General features: G+C 39.9%; 1 protein-coding gene and 1 long non-coding RNA gene across 5 annotated transcripts in view; both read right to left on the reverse strand.

Annotated features, from left to right (window-relative positions):
• The window catches only part of LOC110948956 (uncharacterized), a 92,235-nt gene that overhangs the window by 59,178 nt on the left and 12,096 nt on the right, over positions 1–20,961 (reverse strand). The gene's annotated exons all lie outside the window — the stretch shown is intronic.
• On the reverse strand, positions 683–4,799 carry foxb1a (forkhead box B1a). Its single transcript, XM_022190736.2, is given in 2 exon segments — positions 683–4,101; positions 4,104–4,799. Coding segments are annotated over 2 exon segments (939 nt in total). The 5' UTR covers positions 4,381–4,799; the 3' UTR covers positions 683–3,439.

The raw sequence follows: 20,961 nt of genomic DNA on the forward strand, positions 1-20,961 counted from the left end.
ACAAACTATTTTCAACACGAGTGACCAGCAGAGTGAATATGCGCTTCAAAATATTTTTTAAAACACACACACACAAAAAAAACAAAACATGAGGGCAATTCCCAATATCTTTCCTCCCGCCTTATGACAAATCTGACAGCCTCTCTTCTAAGTGAGCATAAATCTCCAAGATAAACACATAAAAACTAAGTTGTTTGTGTACAATGGAGGGTTTTCTGAAAACACTTGCTTCCTCTTGACAAATATCCAAACAGTAAACACACAGTAAATAACACCCCTGTCCGTATCAGTTCCCTACTTGAGGTTAAGTTGAGTTTATTGCAGAGGCCACTGCCTGCATGCATTAAGCAAATCATAAATTATACATGCTAATTACCTTGGGCCTCCACTTTAATGAATTATTTTAATTAAACTACAACATTGTGGTTTTGCATGTGGTCTATATTTCATCGCCTGCCTAAGATGACCTTCTTCTTTGTCTAAGTGGAACATAGTTGAGAGAACAAGGACAATGCAGACTTGGATTATACAACCGAGTTCATGCTGATGCCACCGAACTGCCTGAAATGGCAACAAGAGGATTTATTTGTTTTATGGAAGAAGAGAAAAGGATGCAAACTGGTTAGAAAGAAAAACTCTGGGACTGTTTGCTGATTTAAAAGCTCGCAGTGTGAAAAACGGCTATTTTTTAAGGGCTTTATTTAGGGGAAAAAAAGGTTTTGCAGACAGTTTATTACGATTTCACAAGTGCCAGAGATGCATTTTCTATAATTTTCTAATGCTTTCCTCCTCACCCACCTGTAATATTAATGCATTTTCCTCCATTGGTTCTAGAAAGGGTTAAACCCATTTGAAAATTTGTTCAGGAAAAGCTAAAGTTGTTCATTTACTTGTAATAGAACTGAGTGCCAGCCCAACAAAGGCAGCATTTTTTTCCCTTTACTGCTCGAATTAAACCCATCCTCTGTATCTGAAAACTGCACAATAGCAGAATGCTGCTTTTTAAATGTCAAGATGCATTCAAATATTGCATTGAAACAAAAAAACTTTTGGTTATTTTTACATTTCGCATTTGGATGTGAATTTACAATGAACGACTTCTTATTCACAAAAAGTTCTTTTCCAACATTTATCTGTATATTACATAAATCTTTGACATAACACAATGCAATACAAATAAGACAAAGTAAAGTACACTGAGATTCAAATCAAAAATGGAAAAAAAAAATCACAGATATAAATACGAAGTAAATATAGTTGCATTATATGCCGTTACAGAATTTTTGCACTCGTATGACACAGGTGTTAAAGGATTTAATTTATTCTATTTCCACAAGCTGAATGAAAATAAAAAAAATAAAAAAAAAACTTGTAGAATAATGTGGTTTTAATGCAATTCTCATGACCTGCCAGAAAGATATCTGCAATTAATCTGATGCTAAATTGTAACCTGGAGTTGCAGTTTCAATACATTTAATCACCCAGAGTCAGAATTAATGTTACACACACAAATGCACAAAGTGGAGGGGGGAGAAGAAGAAGAAGAAAAAAAGAACTAACACTGTTGTACAAACAGTCCATGGGGGAGGGGTGGATTTAAATTCCAAAAGGGTCTCGCAGCTCGTTTCCTAGTTCCCCAGTCAGCAATGTGTTTGTGAAAAATCAGTCTTTTTGTCTTGCTGAAAAAAGGCTAAATCTACATTGGTGGCCCAGTCTAAGTTTACCATTCTTTGCACTTTCAATACAAGTGAATGAGGGAGAATGAAGTGGCCCGAGACCCTTTATTTGATCTACTGGATTCCATAAAGTGACGGAATTCTAATGTATTTGTTTAATACCCCGAAAATGGGCTGCACTTTTCTATGGAGGAGGCACAGGAATCGCGTTACTTTCTATTTAATCCGTTGGAAACATTTTTTTTTAAGACACAACTTGCGCAGATATTTCTCCATTTGCATTTCTAAACCTGTTGAATCCTTCAAATGGGAGAAAATTACAAGGTCGACATGCACTCGTTAGAGGATGGAGGGAAAATGAACATGACGCTTATTGAATTGCCCTCGGTGACACGTGATGCAGAAAAATATGCAACGCTACTAATTGTGATAGTTTGTGTGGCTTTTTCTAAATGTTTATTGTTGGGCCTAATTGTGTTTAGTTGAGCTTGATGAATGAGGCTGGTTGTCTGCGCTGTGGCCACAGCATCACAGCTCCATGCATCCTAATCGGCTGCACGATTCAGTTCTCTTCCCACAGCTTCCCAGCCTCTCCCACACAGATCTGGATTAAGATTATTATCGTTAATATTATCGTTATAATTATTGTTATTATTATGTTGTAATTTAAATTCTGAATGCACACCATTTAAAAAAATCTGCAAGTTGAATAACTGTGATCTAAACAATAATAATAATAATAATAATTTGTGTGCTCGTCCTTGATTAAATCTTCAGAAACACTTTTGATTGTTTACTTCACTTTTAATGAGAAAATATTTCGATGACCATTATTTTTTCCAGACTGCACACTTTTTCGAAAGCACGCATGCTCGCAAAAAAATAAACAAAACAACAGCAATAACAACAACAACAGTAACAACACAAATTGTTTTTTAGAATGCATGCTTTACCTAAAAATAAAAAAGAAGAAGTACAAATTTACAGCATCTGATACACATGGTCACCACAGCCTGTTGTTTTTTTTTTTAAATTAAATGCTTCACAGAACATTTTTTTCCTGGAAAATAGATATCTAAAACATAAAACTAAAAAGTGCATTTTACAACATTTCAGTATCAGTTATTTGCAATATTCACATCTTGCATTTTGAGGACAATACTGCTTTTCGGTTTTTGAAAAGGTTTCAGTTTGCTTTCTTTTCTTTTTTTAAATTTTTTTTACACAGACGGTAAGAACGAATCTAAATCCTATTCCTATTTGGTATACCCTTACCCATCATTCCAGTATTAAAAGCAAACAAAAACACGGAGCCATTGCCTCGTAATTCATTGACATTACAGTGGTCACACAGAAACGGTGCAAAAGTTTTGCTGTTTGATAAAACTGGGGAGAAAAAAAAAACGCCACTGGGATTTGATGGTGCCAAAAACAAACCCCTTCCTCCTCCTGGGTCCCCTTCAGTGGCTCCACTTTTTCAACACTCATATTTTCACAACAAACTGAAAAATAGAACTATCATCAAATAATTTATATTTTCAAGAGCAATACTTCGCTGTGCGACTCTGTGCTGGATTTGACACAATTTAAAGCGACACATTCAACACATATACAAATAAATCGATATGCAACTGCAACTCGCCTTGATAGTTTCTCCGACGGCAGAAAATAGGCTTATAAACTTTGGGTTTGGTAAAAGAGAGAGCAAGGGGGATGGCCTGGGGAGCCAACAGTCCCGAGTTTCACCGCGACAGTCCGGCCGGTCAGTGCACAGCCACGGACTGCAGCGTGGACGGGCTGGTCAGAGTCTCGCTCGGGGTCGCAGGGCTGCTTTGGCTCGTCGCTGTCTGTGGGGACGTCGGGCTCAGAGACTGCGGAGAGTTTGATAGAAACGCGGGGATGTGGGGAGGGAGAGCCGAGAAACCGGGCATGGAGGTCGGGGTGGGTTTGATTGGCACGGGGATGGCCGGTAAGGACTGTCCCCCGTGACACAGGGACTTGATGGGGACGCCGTAGGCACTGTAGTCGCTGCTCGCCATGGAGATGGGGGCCGCCGTGTCAATCACGCTGGTGTTGTACATGTGGGGCCAGGCGGTGGTCAGCTGGTTGTGGAGGGGGTACCCGGCGGACATGGACTGCATGGTGGAGAACGCCAGACTCCCCGGGACCTTGTACTCTCTGGCGATGATGTTCTCGATGGCGAACGGGTGCTTAAAAGTTGACGTCTGGGACACTCCGAGGTTGTAGGTGGACATCTGGGGAAGGTGCGTGCCGGTGGCCGCCAGGGCGCTCAGCCTCAGCTTGGCTTGCTGCTGGAGGTAATGGGCAGCATCCGACTGCTTACTGGGGGCCAAGTGATCAGACGCGCCCAACACTTTGAACCTTTTGCGGCGCCTCAGAAAACTTCCATTCTCAAACATGTCCCGCAGCTGGGGTGCAGAGCCCAGAAGCTGCCCTTACCTGGCTGGTCTGGGCGCCGGGGGATTTTAATAAAACAGTCGTTGAAGGACAGGTTGTGCCGCAGAGAGTTCTGCCACCGCTGGGTGTTTTCTCTGTAATACGGGAATCTATCCATGATGAACTTGTAAATTTCACTGAGAGGCAGCATCTTCTCCGGGCAGCTCTGGATCGCCATGGCAGTGAGGGAGATGTAGGAGTAAGGTGGCTTCTGGTCGCTGTACGTGTTTCTCCCCGGACGAGGCATCCTCGATTTTTTTCTTTTTCAGAAAAGCAAATAATAATAATTAAAAAAACGTAGTCTCCCTTAATTCCTTGGTGAAAGCTTGCTGCTCGTCATGAAAACAGCCGCTGAGGAAAGTTTCAGTGCAGGCGACGCTGGAGTTGCGCTGCGCGTAAAACAGCCAGTTTGTGCGCCTCTGCGGTGTGCAGGCGAGCCCGGGCGAGGACGGTGCACATTTATGGAGTGACGGCTGCTGTAAGTCTTTCTTGCAAAGTAAGTCAGCTTGTCCCGCTAGCAGAGTTGAATAGACTTCATTTGGCGTCCTTGATAAGACTAGCTAAGCGTATGCCTCCATGGCCTTCCTCTAACCATCTGATAGTTTTATGTAGTGACATGAGCAGAAAAGACCCCTGTAGAGGCGCTCCATTAATGTGCCACCTCTTTGCTATCACATGACAATTGCCATGGGAGGAGGGGGCTGGGAGGAAGGCATAATCTGGTTTCATTTACACCTATTTACATGGACACCTTGGGCCAATGGAAATCATTTCCATTTGAAGACAGAAAAAGGGGGCGAAAAGGCTCGGTAACCGGAATTGAACTGCGATGGCACTCAGTGTGTGAAGGTATGCGCTAATACTTTACAGTTACACTTCACAAGTAGGCTTTGGAATGTGAGCTGGCATTAGAAATAATTCGGCACATTGCAATTTAATATTATGTCAACAGAGAACAGTTTTAACAATGTGGATGTGGGCGATACTGAATCTAAAAGTGCTTTTCTCGGTGCAGTGCATGCTGGTGGTTTTATTATGTGGATTTGAATGAAAAGCTGATTTTACAGATAAAATGCTGAGAAAATGCTTTTTTCCCCTCGCTTTCCCCTCCCTCCCCTAATTACACTCTAATATTGTTTACGAAATGCACACGCCATACAAAAAATAATTTGCCACGAGCAAGTTTGTTGATGAGCCGACTATTAGTTTTTCTCAGCTAATTTCGCCCAGAGCTGAGCAAAGGAAGTAGACGATATGAAAACATCAACACAATGCAAACAATGCTGTTCAAACTGAAACTTCATGAGGCAATCAGGTCCATTGTGTTTATGTAAAGAAGATCCAAAAGTACTTCAGAAATGCAAATAAACCCTTGAGGATGGTGTGGCGAAAACTGTATAAAATATCCATAAGTCAATTATATGAATGTGAAAACCAAATGGGAAGCCTATTTTGAGCTATTGCTATTCAAGCTTTTGGCCAGGGCCACCTTTTCCGCTTGGAGGGTTTGCAATGCCAGGGACCACACACACGCACACGCAGATTTACTCATAATTTATGCTAATTTCCCCCCATAAACCCACACTGCACCCCATCACCAGTCTGATGGATTACGAAAAGAATCGCATTGCGGGGGGACACCGAGCTACTTTCACCCAGAAAAAAACAGCAGCAGACTGAGGCAGCGCTTGCACAAGGACTGCTTAACAACCCAAACTCTTCAATCAATAGAAATTAATTAATTAAATCATTAATTATTTTCCAAACATAAGCCTAATAAAATTAAAGCAGGAAAAATGTGCGTAATTTGTGCCAAAATTCAAAAGAAAAATGGGTCCAAGTTACTAGTGTGAAACTTCCAGCTTGTATTTTTTTTTTTTCAATTTTCCTTTTTCCTGCGGAGTGGCTTTTAACACCTGTCATCTCACATTAATGTTCAGCTCAAAAGGTTTTGTCCAAAAGGAAGTGGCCCTGTCGACCCATCTTAAACGGATAATGACAACACACTGCCAACACCAAACATCTTCTGACATCCAGCCTGTTCACTCAGCCATTCGTTAAAAAATACACACATATGCAGCATTATTAGGTCTCAATCAGATTAATACGTCCATGCATATTGCTGTTAGAATAGTGCGTAATTTGCACATTTGTTTCGTGCAAAATGTGATTTTTACGCACGATTAAAATCGCACTGCAAACGGCGGATTTTACGCACTGTTCATTCTTTATACGCACGATTCCTTATTTTACATTTTCCCCTTGAAATTAATAATCTTTGTCAGTTTTATTTACTCTCACCGTAAAAAAAATCTCGCTGTCATGCTTTGCAAGTTAACCTGCAACGCTCGCATTAACCAGCCGAGTCACACAGGCAGTGAGAGTTTGGGTTTTTGTTTTTTTTGACTCCTCTCACTCACAGACGGAGTGGCTTTTTGAGCTTCAGGGTTATGGGATATTGGTAGGCCTTTTGTCCCCGTCGAATGCACACACTGAAAATACCACCATGACTCTGAATCTGAATAGGAGTTTTTTAGCTGCTCCCAAACTCCCGAGTTCAAGCAGCAGTAGATCAAGTCTGCACTATGTTTGGTCATTTGTAGAAACCCGAACAAAGGTTGGGATAAGCCAAATTGCATTGCACTTGTGAACCGTGCCTCAGTCTGAAGTATCCTTTATAGCAGGAGGGGGGACCAAGAACAATTTTGTGTGAGCTTTAAAAAAAAAAAGGAGTGAAAACAAAGGGCACTTTCTGAAACATCTTAAAGTAGAGTAGTGAGGCGTGACATTCCCAGGGTGACGAGACACAAAAGCTGAGGTCATGGGGATGAAAAAGAGAATCAAACAGCCACTTTCACACGTCTGCCCTCCTCTGCTGCGCCCCCCGAACACAATAGGAAACAAATGTTGTTAAAAGAGGATCGATGCCATTCATCCTAAAGCAGCGAATGATAGCCAAACAATATTGTCACAGTGAATCGAGTTGAGATATGCTGCCACCCAGACCTACGGAGAGGTGGAGAGGAGCTGCTATTCAGGGAACGATTAGGAGGGAATTGAAGCCGAGTGCTGCTGCTCAGAACGCAGGGAACATTTATTAGCAAGGGTCAAGTTTGAAAACGAAAATGAATTCATCAAAATTGAACAAATATTTTTTTTCAGACTTGGTATTTTAGAATAAATATTTTACCGGAGGAAAAATAATTCTTTTTTTTTTTTCGTGTGATTTCTGTTTTTCAGGTGCATCCTGGTTGCTGGCTGCATATATGGAGCTCCATCCCAGACTCCAGGCAATGTAGATTTAGGCAATTAACCAACCAATAAATAAACAAATAATAGCTAGAGGTGCAGAAACTCGCATTTCAAGGCAAACATTTGCGCAATTGAGCGCAATTTTCTATGTGACTTGTTTCCATCTCCTCCGTGCAGATGATCATTAGCAGGGCTGAAAGATTTATAGAGGATTTATTGTCTGCTGGCCTCAGTGTTAAATACACGCCCGGTGCGTGCAGGTATGTAGTTTTGTTGTCTGCTTGCAAAACTCTCCAGCCAGTCTTTTTTTTTTTCAATAGGCTTCTAATTAAGTCCGCGGTGATTTCAGCCCCCAGAGATGTTTTACGGCGCAATTAAGGACGCGCTGATGATAAGGTATGAATATTCAGCGGAATGACAATTAATTAGCAGACAGAGTGCTCTCACAAGAACCTCCTCGATGGCAAATTTAGCCTATATGACGGGATATTCACACTACTTAAAGGCCATCTTCACATGCTGCCCCCTTCAGTATGAATTTTTTTGACCAAAGCCAGTCAGAATAAAAAAGGAAAATTTCCACATTCACAAATATTAACATTACTCTTAGAATGCAGGGATTATTTCATTTTTGTTTTATTATTATGTTTAAATAATAATACTAATCAGGATTAGATCCTCCTGGCAGCCCAGTCCATTAGCTGTTTCTGGGTGACATCAGAGGGAGTACCTGGAAGAAGACCTCAGGGCATTCCCAACATATGCTCGGATTATGCTTAATGGTCTAATTACATAAATTAGGCATTCATTATACAGCACATCATCTGTAACAGATATCTCAATTGTACAGAGGCGGGAACATCTAATTCAATTTGTCTGCGAGTAGCTTCATCCAATTAAACACTGAAAGACTTGGAGGGGAAAAAAATCTATCTAAAGGCATATTTATTTAAAGGGGCACTAAGGGATTTATTTTGGATAGTTTTGGAATTTTAGAAAATTTTATTTGGGACTTTTCATTTTCTAAGCAGCATTCATATTAAGAGGAGCAGTTTCACTCAGTGGCCATGAGATGGGGACAGTGTAAGAGGAATTGTTAGTTAAAGGAGTGATTTTGCAGGTAGAAATAGTAGTTAAATGAAGCTATTTTATTCTGAAAGGTCAATGTAACAATTAATGCTCTGTATATACACATCTATCTATCTATGTGTGTGTTTTGGAGAAGTGCTAATTCAGCTGTAAGGTAAATTTAGAGGCTGTACTTTGTCGTGTTTAACGTCTTCTAATGGCACGTTTTTTTGTTCACCCCATTTACATCAATTAATCCATAAAAATGGCACTATTGGACAATGTAAAACCACACTGAATGAGTGTGTGCATGTGTTTGTGTGTTTCTGTGTGTAGGAGGGCTGTCCCAGTTCATTGACTCCATATGGTGAGAAACAGCAGGACTGATGAGTGTACTACCTGAGGTCCCTGTCTGTGCTGTCGACTGTAACCAAAACAGAGGCCCCTGACCCCCTGCATAATTCATTACAGACAAGACAGTGGCGCTCCCGCTCTCATTTCATCATTTACCTTTTGGTGACAGATGACTCCATGACAACAAATCATCCTATTAAACTACACATGATACTTAGGCAGCTGACAGATAGTGTAAGAAAAGGCAGGAGCAAAGAGGAAGCAGAAGAAGAGTCTTGGTAAAGACGGTGCGACAGAAAAGATGACAGGAGAAACAGAATAACAATATGATAGAGTCCATATCAATACTGAAAAGAAAATGCAAGGCCCACCCTACTATACTATGTATCACCTTATAATGAACTAGTTTCATATGAACAATAATTCTCAGTTTCTGTATATATTGTTGAAAATGAGAGAATAATGCAATATTAAGCAACGTGAGATCATAATATATTAACAACAAACTCAACAGAAGAGTGAACTTTCATCGCTAGGAAGAAAGATAAAAGGGCCTTTATGCAAAAAAAAGAGGTATGGATTAACATAGGTCAATCACATACAAAGAGTTATCTTTCATAGAGGATACAAATGAGGTGGAAGGCTTTGAGGTGGATGAATCTGTGCAACAGCACAATGAGGGCGAGATCACAGAATGAAGAAATATTTATGAAGGTACACCAAGTTTAAAGGATGGTGGGGGGTATGAGGGCTTTAAAAATCATAAGCTCACACTTCCCTGAACTGTGTTGCGTGTGCAGCCCACCCAGCTGACAGGTGACACATTAACTGAAGGGTAGGAAATGGATCAATATGAGGGTCACTTTAAGTGGAATTACAGCCTCTCGAGGTCAAAGTTGTAAGTTTAACCTAAAACCTTTAACCTTACTGTTTGCACTCGCTTTTCTATTATCGTTTTATTGCTCAAAAAAAGCAACAAATCACCTTTTATGCACCGACTGTAGGCCCAAAATTAATTTGGAAGGTAATGAAGGATTAAAAAAGGGGGGGGGGGGGGGGGGGGGGGGAGCTTGACGTTGACATGTCCTCTGTAACACCACCAACATGTCTCTCCTTTGGGGGTTAGCGTGCAAGACTGACTAACTGAGGCAAATCCCTTTTTATTGTGAGCTTGTGTGGTTGGAAGGCACGGTCCTTTGTGTGGCTCATGTTCATCCAGACCTTGGCAGTGATCAGAACACACTTAACCAACTGGGACCAAATGAGGGGCATTTTGTTCCGTCTTTCATCTTATACATCAGGGAAATGCCTGGTCTCCACGGATGGTTAACGGAGCCAAAGACCAGAACAGCACAATACACAATAAAAATACAGGAGTGTTTACAGCACATGTAAACAAAAACACACGGCTGATGCTGGGGACACCCAAAGGGAAGGTAAAAGATTAAAAAAAAACAAGAAGAAAAAAAAGATATCACAGAAATTTTAATAAAAAGGTCTGCAAAAATAATCTATTTGTGGACACCTAAGAAAAAGAAAGACAAATTAGAACACCTAAACTTTGCTTTTTCTGACCTACATCTGACAATGGATCCTTTTATTAAACGTCACTTTCTATTTCAATTCTACAAGACAGAAATGCGGCGATCACTGCAATGTTAAGTCTTTGGCTCACGAGAGACTAACACAATGACCAATCACCAAGGGCCACTTCTATTGATATGTTTTAACTGGTGTGTGATATATGCCGCTGTAAGACCCAAATTTGCATTGCTAAGCACAAACAAGCATCACAGTAAATCACAAAGAGCTTTAAAGGAGGAACGCAAACAAGAAATGTTGCATGGCACGCTTTGAACTGCTCTTTATTGTTGACCAGCTCAATGTGCCTCCTGCTGAAAGGTAATATGCATGACACATTTCCAGGCACTAATTCATTTGTTCAGTAATAGGGGAGCTAACCTGCACTGAAAACATGGGTGCAGTGAGGAAAACATAAAGGTCCTGTTAATCCACGGCTAATCAAAGGGGCACAGGAAGCAACCCAGCAAAAGGATTTTGTCACATTAATTAAAGCGAGACTCGAATACTTGCGTGTCCATAAAAGCATGCTCATAAGGCAGGGCACAGTACAGACTCCGCATCATTATTCCACCAGACTGCTGTTGCACTAACAGTGCGAGGATGAAGCCCCTAACTGGTGGCCAAGGACCTTGTAAAGCATGGCTAATGTGTAGAGAAAAATATGTGTTTACGTGTCAGAAATCCTGTTGATTAAGGGTTCTTGAAGCGCCACTGCAGCTGATATACGAGCAGATTTATTCTTGAAGGATAGTAGTAATAGAACTGATGAACTGTGATGTTGATTACTAGACACTTAAGAGTCCGCACTTGAAAATAATGCTGTTGACTCTGACCTGTTCAGGAGCAAGCACTTCAGATGTGACAAGGCATCTGAATTATAGATGGGGGGGAAATACACACAGACTGCATGCACACAAAAGAATGCAATTACATTTCTATCAAACAAATTTAATCTAGAGTTGAGGTTTGTGCTATTGTAATGCACTAATGGAAAAGCCGAGGAAGAATCCGATGAAATGTCAAGTACGGCTGCATATCAGGGAAAGTCTTTACTGGTCACAGCTACTGTAGGCACAGACAGAGTGTTAACAGGCTTATCAGCAAGGGAGATGTTCAGTTCCCCTGCCTAAACCAAAGCTATTACAATCCCAAATAATTAACTTTCAGAGGAGTAGCCAGTTGTCGTGACAACTAGGATAAGAAGATCTACATGTGGAATCATTTTGATCAAAAATATCTGTTTCACAATGGGGAAAAAAGCTACTGCCGAGTTCTTTTTTTAACTACATCAAATCATTTCATTTAAATTCAGATACTAGCAGAGCAGGTTGATGTTAATCTTTTGAATATCTTGCTGTCAACAAGTCCTTGATGGCAAATTAAAAGTAAATGTGGCATTCTTGCATTTTGTTTTTTACTTGTCTTTGTGGGGAGTTTTTCTTTAAGTTGTGATGCATAGTTGTACAAATACAGTCTTAGAATATTTAACTCTCGATATTTAAAGTTAATAGCCTTGGTTGGAAGGTAAAAAAACATAGTTTTTCTTAAGTTTGGATTTTTTTGGGATGTAATCAAAGTGCTGAAAGTCAGCACCAGTTCTGAACTGCCTCCAAATCACCAAAGCAAAGTTATTCAATCATTACTCTGTTTATGTCTGCATCTCACTGACAGACTCGAACAGGCCTTAAACCAACTCAGGTAATATGGCCCAATAAATCGGGACCAATAAAAAGCATTTAATCGTGAGTGTCAACATGATTAATTGTGCACTAAAATCCATGTGAGACCTCCTAGTCATGGGGGCAGTGAAAAGGCATTTTGCATTTCAGCATAACTGGCACCCGGACAAGCAGTTATGTGAGTCTATCCATGGAATGGTATGAATATCAAATTAATAATTAGTCATGTAATTTCTCCTCAGGAATTACTATGCCTCAAACTGGTGGGTGAATTTAATTATTAGCAGCCTTTTTGTTTCCATGTCCCTCTCATTACTGTCAGGATTGATGTAACGTAAACTTCATTAAAAATTAAAGCAAGAGTCTTAATTATGAGGCTACACTGACTGAAGTTAGAATTAGCCAACTCAGTGATGTGCAAATGAGAGCATTATTTAAGAAACATGCTGGAAGTAGTTATGCTAATTTCAAGAGTTCACAGTAGCAGACCTTTTCACTTGCAGTTGCATATTCATTAAACACACTATGCAAATTTAATGTAGCAGTCTTAGTAATGCCTTGTTAATTTATTCAGATTTATTGAGAACGACTTATAAAAAGTACCAATTTAATTACCCTATCTCCTTGGAAGGTAAGGGATATGGCCAAGGTTTTAAACTGTGTAAATCAGGATTAGTGTGGTTTGATGGAGAAAAAGGGAATGAAAGGACACTGCTGTTAATAGCCATGCTTGAAAGACATATTGATTTACTTAAGACATGATCCAGGTAAAGCGCATTCAGCCAGGCAAAAAAAAGTAAAGATGGGATTGTTGTTTTTCTATATGAAGTGCAATAATGGAAACAACACAGTTTTTTAGTGACAAAGTTGTGTGAATTTTTACAAAATAACTATATTGATGAACAAAATCAGAAAGTATGCGGCAGTGAATGACTAATTATATGTTTTGTACCTAAACTAGTCATTTAAGCAATTAAATATATAGGGCTTTAGTGGAGGGAAAAGTTTCTGTATAATATGCATAATATGTGTGAGAAATTTGTTCCAATTTAAAGATTTTTTTCAAAATCTGCAGTTAAAGGGGAACTTCGGTTTTTTTCAACCTGGGGTCTGTTTTCATATGTCATTTCATACATGTGAGTGATGGAGAAATTAATTTTCGACATAGCTCCAGTATTTAGCCAGGCAGGCAGCTTCGCAGCTCAGCTAGCGAAAAGTATGGGGCAACTTGCCCCCCCCGCGTCAAAGTCCGCCCTAACGTGCTTTTCTCGCGCGATTTCGGAACGAGATTTGCTTTCTAGCGTCCTGAGATTTGGATACAGACCACAACAAATAGCGATCGCCAAGTAATGTGGAGGTTTTCGTTCACTTCTCATCTCAAGTATGTTGTGGGACACTCGTTGAGACTATCCGAGCCAGTCAGTGTGGGAAAAAAAGCACGTTAGGGCGGACTTTGACGCGAGGGGGCAAGTTGCCCCATACTTTTTGCTAGCTGAGCTGCTAGCTGAGCTGCTAAGCTGCCTGCCTGGCTAAATACTGGAGCTATGTCGAAAATTCATTTCTCCATCACTCACATGTATGAAATGACATATGAAAACAGACCCCAGGTTGAAAAAAAACGAAGTTCGCCTTTAACAGATCCAATCACCTCAATTATACACAGCATTTCCAGAGGTTAAAAGTCGTTTAGCTGTCATGTTTTTCTTACACCTTAGTGGAACCTCAAGTTTACCTAAAGCTTATTTACTTTAAGGTTACTTTTTCATGTTCAGTACAAAAGTAGTTTGGCCGACAGCTTTGGTATAAAGTCACAGAGTCCAAGAAGCCAAGAAAACTTTCCTAGAACTTTTCTTTCGATACAAATACCCCCTCTTTGTTTCCTCATTTGTCTTAATGACCTCTCTCAGTGCCAAGATCTGTTCCATTTCACATTATAGACAGAACCGACGCATATCCGGTCCAACTTGGAAGCTTCTCAGCAATATAAGTCACTGTTAGAATTTATTAATAGGGAAACAACAACTTTATTTCCTTTCAGCGCTCCAAATTACTGCTTTCAACAGCTGAGATAAGACTGAACTTGTTTAACGGCCGTCTTTAACTTGCATTTTCACAACTTGTTGTGACGCTGTTTCTGCACACTCAAAAAAACAAGCTAATTACATTGCACACTAGACAGAGCAATGCAAAGATAACATAAAATACATTTTCTTGCACAAGGACATATCCAGCAAGTAGGTAAACACTGAACTAGAAACTTGAGTAAGAGCTGCAAGCAACTAGATCTCAAACCAAAATAAGTGACAGGTGAAATCCCAAAGAAACTTTCTGTAGTTCCTACTTTACTGAAAGTTGATGCCATTAAAAGCTGACTTGAACAAAGTAAGACCAGAATATCAAATTCATGTCAGTGTATATTAATGTAAAGAGTGGTTTACATTTTCTGGGTTTGAACCTGCTGATGTTCTCCCAGTGTCTGGCTTTGTTTCCTCCCACAAACCAAACACATGCACAGTGATTGGTGATTCCTAATTGGTTGCAGTGGGAGTGTGCATGGTTATCTGTCTCTTTGTGTTAGCTGGGTGAAGGACTGGTAACCGGTCCAGGATGTACATCTACCTCTATGTCAGATGTGAGCCTCAGCAGGATAAAGTGGGTATAGGTAATGGATGGATAAACACTGGTGATGCTCCTGCACAGCTTGAACTACATCAGTGATGGTACAGCAGAGCTACAAGTGCAGAAGGGCATTGGTGAGAGATATCTATAAGCCTTACAGCCCTGTTAGCACAATTTTCTTGTGCATGGGCACATTTCTGGCTAAAGGAAAACTGAAAATCAATGTTGAATGTCAAAGCAATGCCAGTGAAGAAAGAACATCATAAGTATTGTGTGGTTTTATACTAAACTTTACTTGATCTTTGGCTTGAAAAACGTCACCATCTAGGGTCTACATTTCCCAAAAAAAGAATCAGGAGACAAGACATTGATACATAGGTTATAAAGATCAACACATGTGATTCTTTTGCTGATTTGGACATCTAGAGAGTGACTGTTTTCTCTGACTGTGACTCTGGGAAACAGATAATTATAGACTATGTGTAGAATATATTGTACAGGTTAAGGAATAAAAACGAAAGTACTAAAACCACGTCAAAATGTAGATTACAATAGTGATGTGGCATGGATAACACTTCAATATTCTCAATTACATTTACTACTCACAAATAAGCTGTTGATGTATTTCTGAAAGACTGTACAATTTGTCAGTTTTATCCCCTCATTGCGTCTCTGGAAAATCCTGTGATGCTACTTTATGTCCAGATTTCAGTAATTCAAGTGGGGAGTAAAAAGCTGAGAGGAAAAATTAGGACAAAATTAGACTCGGGTTGAATTTAAAGCGTTGTGTTCCTTTAAGATGCATCTCTTGCATTTCAAGCTAAAACATTTTTTATTTGCAATCTGTAACCGTTGTGTCAGAGCATATAAAATGCCGGTTCAATGAAAGGTGACTATTACAAACAGCACCGCAATAAACATTTGCATCTGAGAGCCTGTTTACTGCATTGGACCACATCCAAATATAAAGAATTACTGCACAAAGAGAGGGGTGTTAATTAATATGCACTTTTAATTCAATATATAAACCCCTGAAGAAGAAAATAAACATGCCTGTACACATCTGGGCAAGCCCTGTGTATTATCATAAACCTACATTTTACAGTCACATATACTTGTGGAACGGCTTTTGATCTGTGTGCCAACAACAAGCTAACAATAGGAACAATATCTTCTCAGGTACGTACTCTGAAAAAATAGGAAGAAAGGGAACGCTAGTAGACTGTGCAATCAAATAATCTTGTTAGTTTCAAGTGGTATGGTCAGTAGTCGGTGACTAGATGTTAGTCCTTGGGGACAGAGTTGAAAGGCTGAACTGCAGAAAAACATCCTTGGGGTATACGAAGGAAGAAACCCAATCACTGTGGCGGTAAAAAAAACAACCTGCAGACGAGCACTGAGGGCCACAGAGCTCTGACCGAGGCAGGGCAGAGCTCAGCGACTGCATACACCACTCCAGGAGATAATTACACTGGCTGGGTGTCTATTGCTTGTGTCTGCTCATCACTCCCTGTTGTCCCTCAGGAGTCCCTTGGGGTGTGTATATGGAACTGTGTGTTTCTCTCTCTCTGTGTGTGTGTGTGTGTGTGTGTGTGTGTGTGTGTGTGTGTGTGTGTGTGTGTGTGTGTGTGTGTGTGTGTGTGTGTCAGGTGGTCCGACCGCTTAGCTGATGAAAACGTTCATTCGTCTGACACAGACATCCAAACAAAAGTAAAACAAAGACACTAAACCCATTAAAATGTACTCTGAATAGTTAAGCTGCTCAGGGTTATATTTACTTACAACTCACAGCGAAGGGCTTAATTTGTTATTTGCCTCATTGCTGCCTCAGTAAAATCAAGAAAAAGAAGAAGCAAATGTAATGCCTGAAAAAATATATCTACAGAATAACCTACTGACATGTGTAGGTGTTAGTACTGTACTGTAACACAAACACCTCTGAGTTGATTACATAAATATTACAATGCTCAATTAGTTATGTGATCATTACTAATCAAATACATTTTACTTGAAAAATTTTACTTGAATATTGATGCATCCTTTAATTGCATAAACATGGATATTATCATTTTGTGTGCTTTGGGTTAAAAATCCCCCCCAAATAACATTGGAAATTCTTTTAAGCTTGGACTTAGATTTTTTTTACACAAAAGTAAATAAATGTCAGTGAAGAGCACAAATAAACTAGTGTTTGTTTGTAATTACAATGCTTCAGATTTAAATCATTAAAATCATAAAACACTTTTATGACCACATGGGAAGTATGACTAAACAGAGGGTGTGGGTTCTTGGCACTAGCTAAAGCAAATCATAAACTGTGCTTGTTGCTATATTTATTCTACCAACTTCTAAAAATGTAGCTGGGGCATCATCGTTGACTTATTGATTTACTGACAATATAATCAGAACAAAAGCACACAAACTTACTCTGAATCTGAAGGTAGAACATACTAGAGTCCACTGTCATTAGATTTGTATACTTTGGTTTTAGGAGACAGGAGGGTTGTGAGTTTTTCGGTACAGTGGCTATCATCACGGCATCTTATCTGCTGCTGCTGTTTTTCCACATTATTCTGACACATATAATGCTGATGTCAGAATTAAAATGCTGATCGTATTCATCCCTATTCAACCTCCAACTAGAAGATGACTTAATATACATCCTTTATCATCTTGAGAGGCAATAATTTCCATTTTTCTCACTAAGAGTGACAGATGTGAACCATCCCATTGACCATAATTAATCTGTGTTTAAAATGAACAGGCCGCATACTAGTGGAAGGCATAGCCCAGGGTCTGAGGGCCCGTGTCACAATGCTATCTGTCTGGCCCCATGCATCTCAGTGTAATTATCCCATTGCCATGAATAATGGGACAAGGGGGGATCCGAGTGATGCTTTGATAGAGATGAGATTAGTTTAATCAAGTTCATTGCTTGGGCTAGGCCACCGAATCTCATCATCGTTCCTCTCAAATCACCAGACCCTCACCCCACCCGCCAAAGCTCCCTTTACGCCTGCCACATTAGCCCGAAAAATTTATGACATCGTTAGTTTTAAGTGCTACCTCTGTTAGGACAATGCATACTTAAAGCAGAAGGCTTTGTGACAAAAGGATTAATATTAATCGGGTTGAAGCAGGACTCCTGAATCTGTGGGCAGTAATGGTATCATATGGCGTGTGGGCACATTTACAACATAAAAAAAATAGTGCGCAATCCACAATAATTATATTATGCACTAGTTGTGCACTGGGAGTCCGCCTATAATAACACAAATTGTTCAATAAAATTCTATATTTACTTTCGAGTCAGACGTGTGACATATTTCATGCGTGTCATACATTTAACTATAACCTTGGTCAAATAACTGAACAATTTCACATCACATTTAGATTTATCATAAAGAAAAACTGTTGGTTTTGAACAGTTTAGGCACCTTCCATTATAAAAGTCAAACATGGGATTTATCATTGTAATGTGTTGCCCCCCTGAGGCAGATATTGGTGTAAAATGAAAAAAAAAAACATCGCAGGGCACTCTGTATTTACAGACAACAAATCATGTTTGGCAAAAGTGACACACCCAGCGTGCAACAAAGGCAGTGGACTCCTATAGTGATGTTAGCCAGGAGAAATCCATAAACCCATGTTCCCTACAGCGCACCATCACTCTGTGCAGCTGGCCTGACGTCAGAGGACGGGGTTTAAAGTGTCTACAGAGGACAACAACTTTGCAAACAAAGCCCTAAGTCAAGCCTCTCGGAAGTCCCGACTTTGACTTTCTCCTAGCTCCGTGTCAACACGCCGCTCCGCAGCCCCCTCCACGAAAAAATACCACTATTACAGCACAATTTGGGAGCCATTCATCAAATAAGACATAGGATTAATTAAGCCTGAGGACTGAATTAGCCTCCCTGTTCACTCATCAAGGTGTACCCTTGGCCTGGGGTTGGAGAAGGGGGTGGGGGCTCCACGCTGGTGGTAAGTGGGGTAGGGGGGTGGAGACAGTGATTTCTTACCACTAGCGTAAGTTTAGCACACCACAGATTCAGGCTGGGACAAGAAAAAAGAAAATCCCTTTATCCCCAATTTGCGTATGATGTATGACAATAAAAAGCTCCAGAGGGGAACGCTACACTACTGCTGTTCATTACATATTAGCTTTATGACAATATATTTACCACACAGAGAGAGGCCTTGCAGGAAAAAGTTGGAAAAAGATTGAGTGACAAAACTTCTTTCCCTGCAGGTACTTTTTCCGAAACCACTCATTCATTTTGCATATATACCGGCTGGATGTATCACAATGACATTCACAGTGACATTCAGCCTTTAAATTATGCTTTTAGTAGAAATATTTCACATAATATAACAAGAAGAATAGCAATAGGGGCACACTGGACAGACAGGGCGCTTGTGTCTGGTGTGTTTTATGTGTTATGATGGCCTGTAATAAGTAAAGATTCTCTCCCCTGTGTGCAGAGATATGACACACATACGTTCATACCGTACACTCAGTTCATTAGTCCATAGCATCCTGTCCCTGACTGGAGAGGGTCATGCTTTTGATGAATGAACTGTGTAGTATGTAGCTTCAGGCTAAGATTCAGCACCTCAAGAGGCAGACAGGGCCCAACTCTGGACAGAGCGAAGAAAGACAAGAAAGAAAGGAGGAAATGAGGGAGAGAGAAAGATGAATTTGGATTACCCAGGAGTTCTGTCTCCCCCGAGTCCCGCATCCAAGATACATTAAGAATCTAATGTGCTATTATTCTCTATCACCCCCCTAAGCCTAAAGCATCTGTCCTTGGGGTGTCTCCAGTAATAGACAAGGGCTTTCGGACCCTTCGCTAAGACAAGATAGCAGCCTCTACAAGGGCTCTTGACATCCTGCCGACTTAATCTGCAAGTACTTCCACAAAATTGACATTGCCTAGAGAGTATAGCAATCAGCGGACACGGTGTCACAGAGCATTTATATTTCACCAGTGTTTCCAGAGACAGTGAAATCTGGCCTTTAGAAGAGAAAGAACTGCAATTGTTTCTACTGTTTTTTCTAACTTTGGAAGACAGTGATTTGCCATTTGAGTTTCTTCAAGGTTGGCAGTCGGTGTGTGAAATATTTCAGAACAGGAGTGGTTCTGTTGCATTGAGACACGTATTATTTTGTGTGTATATCAGCAATATTAGTAACAAGCCCCTGCATTTTATTGTCGCTATTTTAATCATAGGACGGTTGAAGATATTCTTTGCAATACAAAATTCTCAGATTGAGCCTTAATGACAATAAGCAAATGTTCTTAGTTGTAATGCGTAAAAGGTCTTATAGCAACACCCCACTGACACTCACTGAATCAGTTCATCATTTCCCGTGATAAAAGTTGACTATTTCAGTATATTACAAAGAAATACCAAGTGAGCTCCGTGTTCTTACATCCCCACATGCAATTTTTTAAATTGTATTTTTTTTTTTAATCTGTGGATGTTTTATGCTCCAATTCCTAACAACACTGTCAATCCAAATGTTTACATAAACTCCAGATCCCTGTTTTAGGTTGTGTGTTTAAAAGCTAAGTGTGGTGACATTCTACATTTTTCTTTATTGTCAACAAATCCCACGAAAAGGCTAAAAGTAACAATTAATTTATCCTAACAAGTATTGTCTTTTTGGCAAAGCCTGACATACCTGGATTCCCAAAAGCTATTAAATACACATCTGTGAAAGATATCGTGGGAAATGCTACAATGGTCCTTGATTTATATGATCACCAGGCTGTATTATTTAGAGTAAATCATATATATACCACTTTGAATGCTGCAAATAAATCACTTGAAAGATGTCCACAACCAATACACTAAGTTCCACCTATGTGAGTCTTTTAAAAAACACAGTGCCCATCTCTATCAATAAATTATTTAGCATTTCAAAAAATAAAGCTAAATATTGATGACTAATTTTTAACAGTAATGTCTGACATGAAGGAGGGAAGGCAGAAAGTTTGAGAAACAGACAAACGCACTGTTGGTTATGGTCTTACAGCATAACCAAACTAGATTCTTTAAATACAAAATGCCATGAAATACTACAGTATTGATAATTAGACAGAAGGTAATCAAAAATCTATTTCCACAGTTATAAAAATGTGTATCTGATAATTCTGCTACATATTTAAAAGGGTTTTGTGAACTTTCATATTAAAACAATGCTTGTGTGATGGTGTGAAGATGTGGACAATTTCTCTCTGATTAAGCTCACCAATGCAGTGCAGGGA

Source organism: Acanthochromis polyacanthus, chromosome 8, assembly GCF_021347895.1.
Source record: "Acanthochromis polyacanthus isolate Apoly-LR-REF ecotype Palm Island chromosome 8, KAUST_Apoly_ChrSc, whole genome shotgun sequence".
Taxonomy (NCBI): Eukaryota; Metazoa; Chordata; class Actinopteri; family Pomacentridae; genus Acanthochromis; species Acanthochromis polyacanthus.